The following is a 6,146-nucleotide window of genomic DNA, read 5'->3' as shown; positions in this document are numbered from 1 at the left end:
TGACTTCATGCTATATTCTAATGTTCATGATCTTTGCATTGATAAAATCTTATTCCAGTTGCCATATTGTAGTTTTATTGATGGGTTTATTGGTATTGAGACTAATGAATATGCTTGTAGGTTGTAACTAATAGGGAATAAATATCCAAAACCTTACTAGATTTGTGTGGTCATTCAATGGCGGAAAGGTCATGGTGCGTTTCATTCTTATTAAATGTCAATGATTAGTGTTATTGACTAGTTTTTGAGAATATTGATTTTGGTTATTGATCTGTCTGTTGGGATGTTAAATAGATATCTCGTCCTGAGGAGTCTTCAATCAGGGTCAAAAGATTCATGGGCCTAAAACGAGTCCCATTGTAAGTAAATTATCAAAGCTGGGACGCGTTACCACAGTCAGTGCTACTACATCCAAACCACTATGCTCTGCAACTCTCTACACCCAATGCACTCTACATCAGTCCACTATACTCTATGCCACTCCAGTGTATGCCACTCTATGCGACTCTACACTATCCCACTCCAATAAACAGCACTCTGCCATGCCACTCTGCAACACTCTATTCCACTGTTCGCCATTCCACTCTACAACCCTCCACACCACTTTTAGACATGCTGAACACGAGCCACACGGTTGAACAACATGGCTAAACAAATTGGCAAAACCAATTGCTCTTGCATAGGCGAGACCTATTGGCTTTGCCAATGCTTTGTTTTGTTTGTTTTTTTCACGCTATCCCCCTCGTTCCTGGTTCGAAAAATTAGCATGAGTTATTACCATGAATGCCCTTGTGGGAGTTGCCCCCGCGATGTATTCAGCAGACTCTCCGACATAACAATGGATATTTCTATAATACTAAACTTAGTATGCCCTTGGTGGGAGTTGCCCCCGCGATGTATTCAGCAGACTCTCCGACATAACAATGGATATTTCTATAATACTAAACTTAGTACTACTTGTCTTGTTAGCCCGATAATCCAAATAGAACATAGCCTAGACAAATGAAACCATTCTTACTTTACTCATATCGTTTTTAATACCATCGTAACTTACACTGCGTACCCCGGGGGTCCTTACAGGAGAACATTTACGAAACCTGCGCCTGAAGCTATTTGAAACTATTTTTAACGAACGGACGTGGTGCGAGTTCTGATGAGGTTTTAGCTTTTTACTACACCTAGCATGGCCGCCCTTTGAGGTGTGCGAAACGGTTTGGACGTTTGCGTACACGCTCACTTTCACCGGTGATGCCGGAAAGCGAGGACTCAAGGGCGGAAGTGGCCTAATGAAGGCGGAAGTTGCTGACATTTATTTCGATCTTCCTTATGATCACCATGAAGCGACTTCTCTTGCTGCTAATTTGTCTATCTCTTTCTGGTAAGTGTTACGTGGCACGTTAGAGATGGTGATGCTCGCTTCCTGTACCGACTTGAATGGGTCGCTCCGAAACGTTGAATTATTGTCCCTATCTTTAATGTATGCCACAGATCTAAAGAGTCCGCCCCTTCCTTGCAGGTGTATGGTGTCTTCCAGTAACCATCAAACCATGATTCCTCTCCCGAACCTTATGATGATCTGCCATCAGGAGCCTCCCTTCCACATAGCTCGTATTCCTGATGCTGCCCTCCCCATCCCTTTCGTATTGAAATGCCTGCCTTCACCCCTGAATTGGATTGGTTGTTCTTGCACATTGCAATGACATTTTTCATAGGTGCCGAACCTAAGACATGGGATTGCATTTGGTTATTGCTGGACTTGTTGGCTACATACTCGTATGTCCTGTATCAGAAAAACAAAGGCGGGGGTGTATATGTGTTTGTGTTGGTTGGGATAAGGGCCATCCTTACCTGTTTGGTGCCATTTCTTGGCGATTATGGTTACAGTGATCAAACTAGCTGATGTTAGTACGATGTGCTGTACAACCTACATGTGAGGCAGGGGCGCAACTAGATTCAAACATCGGAAGGGGTATGGACTAATACTGCGAATAAATGGGGTTGGGGAGCCATAATCAGAACCTGTGTCAAAATGTCTTGTAGGTTGTAGAGGCTCTTTTCGCTGTTGTTGTATGCTTCATAATATAGGAGCATTTTTGTGGACTATATGCGCCCATTGTGATTGATATATATATATATATATATTTTAAAGCATGCTTGGCCTCCAACAATGGTCTCAATTTAATAATCTTTAGTGAGGTTTAAGGGTTCACCATTAAGGAATTTTAGCAGAATGAATGTTAAATTTAACTGCATGTTATGCCAGTAGACCAAGTAGGATGTGGCATTTCAGGAACTGTAAGCATCAAAAAGTGCACTGTAGTTTTATTGATCTCAACCCATTGGGAATTTAAAAAATCAAACTACATCTATAGTGAAATATATTTAGGCATATTCAAAATTTGTAGCAATTGGCGAAGTTTAAACACATTTGTTTTGTCATTGTTCTGTTCACTGTGCATTTCTCAGCACACAATAGGTTTATGTTAAAAGACAAGCTTATTAGAAGCAGCAACTTCCTTGCTGTCCATCATAGGATTGCCTCATCCCCAGGCAATGTAACTCTGAAACTATATTCAGTGTTTCTGCATGGCAACCCTGAATGCTTTCTTCCATCATGTATTCATTGTTTTGATACACGTGGCTACTGCCATTACCTGAAATACATCTCTCATTTGGAAAGATTTTGTGTTAACAGCACATGGAGTGCAGAAACTGAGCATAAAATGTGAGTATCTATGGTGCCTATAACAACACGATTTCGTATTAACCAGGGTATCAATGGGTAAACCTTGTTAAAGCCATTTGCTAATGTGGCATTTTCATGCCTGTTGCTGGGTTTGAGTTTCATCAGTACAGTGGGAGAATCAGAAATGAACCCTAGTTTAAAGGTTCTGAATATTGTTAGCAGGAAAGTTTTGAATACTAATGCTCTCTAGAAATCTACAGCATTAGTGCATAGAAGAAAAAAATGCAACAACTTAAAAACGCAAGTCTGGGGAACTTAATGTATTACAGATGGCAAAGTGCATATATTTAATTGGAATCCATGTATCATGAAATATCACTTCTTGGGATATTGTTCAGTAGAAGCAGAAACATGTATTTATGGCACAGCAGTGATGCGTGCTGAGTCAGAACATTTAAGAAAACAATTTTGGATAAACATGACTAATAAGCACTTTTCCTCCTCTTATCTCTGCCACAAAGTGCATCATCCGCTTGTCCTAGACCAGCAAGTCATTCCTTATCCTTCAGAGTCCCTCCTCTGCTTCAACCACCCAGCACTGCCTGTACCCTTGTCCACCTTCTCCTTGCGATTGGCACACTCCTATTTCCTCCTTTAGATTTTCCAAAGAGATTTTCCTCCTCCTCCACTTAGCCATGCTTATCCTTTCACTGTCCACATCCTTTACCCTTACACGTGTTACATCTTTCACTATAGTCCTGTCCACTGACAGTCCTGTTTCTTCTGATGTTCCTCCATCCTTATTATCTTATAATCATTTTGCTCTCTTTATCAATCTCGCTTTTTTCTCGGTCCTCCACCACACTACATTGCCAGGCTTGCTACAAAAAATCCTGGTAAAGTCAGAAACTTAGCCCCCCAATTGGAGAAAATGATTGCTGCTAGATGGTAACCATGTTCCCTGCCACCAGTCCTTTCACAGCTGCGTGGCTTTTTGGCTATTGGGACGTTTGTCAGTGATCTGGCTACCTATTAGGCAAAGCTGCTCCAAAAGCATGTTAATTGGAATTCTTTTTAAAGTGGCAGAGGGCACACATTTTAATGCAGTGGGTTTTAAAATTTGCATAATAATACAGTGGTTTTCAAATGTTTTATTATGCGCCATCCTTGAGTTAAAAGTATTCTTGTACTCCCCACCCCACCCAAACAACAAATGTACACATTGTAAATTTAGGGTACTTGATAGGACTAAAATCAAAGATAGGAGAACAAACAATATTTTCTGTGGTACATTACCATACTCCACCCTCCAGGCATGTAAAAGGCTGTGATGTCACAGCATTCCTAAAACCACCAGCCAGGCAGGGTACAAGCTCCAGTGAAGTTAATGGAAACTTTTTTTAAATTTAATAAACATATACAGTTGCTTGCTACAGCAGATTTTGCAGAAAGCACAAAAGTGATGGGTAGAATGCCTGAATTACACCAGTTACTCATAATTACTTTGGACCATATTCCAGTCAATTTTTTTTGCCCACATACCATCACAGATAGAAATGAGAAATGTGTAAATCAGCCTGGGTACTGCTGAAATAGGAATAGTTTAGCCCAAACTACCAGGCCAGGAACCCTATGAGTGGGAACCCAAGTAACCCTTAACCAGTTTCAGCCTATGTTGACTTCGGCAGTAGGGTGCAGCTTGAGTTCTATTGCAAAAACACTGAGCATAGGTTCTGGATCCAGGCACAGCCATCGCTCTTTGAGTATCATATAGAAGAAATCAAAAAAGTAATGGATGGAATGCTTGAATGAATCTCAGCCACTGGTAATTACTCAGAGCCACATTGTATGCCATTGTTTTTTTGCCTGCCAAATGACCCCAGACAGGCACCAGCGATATGCAAATCAATCTTCGTCCTGCTCCAGTTTTGCATTATTCCAAATGAGATGTGCTCTCCTTAACTAAGTGATAACCATAATCTGCTAACAGAAAGTTGACTTATTTGATGCCAGCATTGAGAAAGACGATTTTGCCAAAACGCATCTGCTTGGTAAGTGTAGATTTATATAGTGAGAGTTATCACCCGTGAGGGTCTCAAGGCGCTGTCCATGGGCACAGGGAGATTAAGTGATTTGCCCAGAATCACATCATGTAGCGCCGTTGCGGAGGATCAAACCCCGATCTCTAGCTCCCGAGGTGGTAGCTCTGACTGCTGCGCTACATCCTCTCCCTTGTTAGAAATAAAACGTATTTTTGATCCAGTGGAATGCTCCTTCTTCATTGCGGAGTTTTGAACTGAATTAATTGGCGTGAGTCCACTCTCACATATGGTTGCACCCGTCCTGAAAAGTGTTTGACGGTAAAGAGTGGCTTTACATTGGGATATGTATGTCTATACATATACATACATGCCTAGTGCTCCCTGGAATACGGTTGAGCCCATCCTTGCTTTCCTTATAGGGGGGCCCACACTTAGTTAATGAATTCTGCAAATTGTTTTTCACAAGTAACTCTTGCAAACTCTAATAGTGACATGCGTCATCATTATGTGTGTGTGTATGTATGTGTGTGTATGTATGTGTGTGTATATATATATATATGTGTATATATATATATATATATATATATACACATACATACCTAGTGCTCCCTGAAATATGGTTGAGCAGCCAGGTTGAACCCAATGATGAAGCATATCACTATTAGAGTGAGGGTTATTTGTGAAAAAGCAGTTTGCTTCCAGCCCCCGCAAAAAACACAAATCCTAGACCCCAAACTGCTTTGTGTTGAGATTTTGTGTCTTTAACAGATGGATATTTATTACTTGTGTTTATTGTCAGGGGGAAGTATCCGAATCTACCATAATAATTGTTAGAAGGTCTCCCCTCCCCTGCCTGGAGGGCTCTCATTCCTCCTTTGTATTAGTTAATGAATTCCGCAGCCTTGTCCGAAATTCCTGACAAACACCACTGTTGCTTGAAAGCCTCCAAACCATCGGACACAGTCTGATACTACCATAAGATGCATATCTCCCTGACGACCCTGGAGCATTTCCTGAGACCAGGAAAGAAGTGGGGAGCCACAGGCAAATTCCAGAAGACCCGGGAACCAAGGCTGGGAGTTTTCCATGCTGGAGTGACTAGAACCAATTCTGATGCTTGATTTGAGTCACCATCCTCACAAAGGGGGGGGGGGCATAATTCAGACCGTTCGACTAGTTCTGAGAGAAAACATCTGTCGCCATTGCCAGTGGGTTGGTCTCCTGCTAAAGAATTCCTCCAGTTGACGGTTCAGTTATGATGCAAAGAGATCTATCCTGCATGGTCCCCAGGTTCTCTGGATCAACTGGAATAACTGCAGGAGTGTTTCCATTCGCTGTGGTCCATCAGATGTCTAGAATTACATTCCACTATGGTATTGGATTGTTCTGGGATGTAGTTCGCAACAATCTAGATCTGG

At 41.6% G+C, this 6,146-nt stretch overlaps 1 protein-coding gene across 1 annotated transcript in view; it reads left to right on the top strand.

Moving 5' to 3' along the window:
• Positions 1-1,155: 1,155 nt before the first annotated feature.
• The window catches only part of TGOLN2 (trans-golgi network protein 2), a 152,159-nt gene continuing 147,168 nt past the window's right edge, over positions 1,156-6,146 (top strand). The window contains exon 1 of the mRNA XM_069214234.1: positions 1,156-1,378. Coding sequence (XP_069070335.1) covers positions 1,327-1,378 — 52 coding nt within the window. The 5' untranslated portion in view covers positions 1,156-1,326. The remainder of the gene's footprint in view (positions 1,379-6,146) is intronic.

Source organism: Pleurodeles waltl, chromosome 11 (assembly GCF_031143425.1).
Source record: "Pleurodeles waltl isolate 20211129_DDA chromosome 11, aPleWal1.hap1.20221129, whole genome shotgun sequence".
Taxonomy (NCBI): Eukaryota; Metazoa; Chordata; class Amphibia; order Caudata; family Salamandridae; genus Pleurodeles; species Pleurodeles waltl.
The sequence above is the reverse complement of the archived record's forward strand: the minus strand, read 5'-3'. Positions and strand labels throughout refer to the sequence as shown.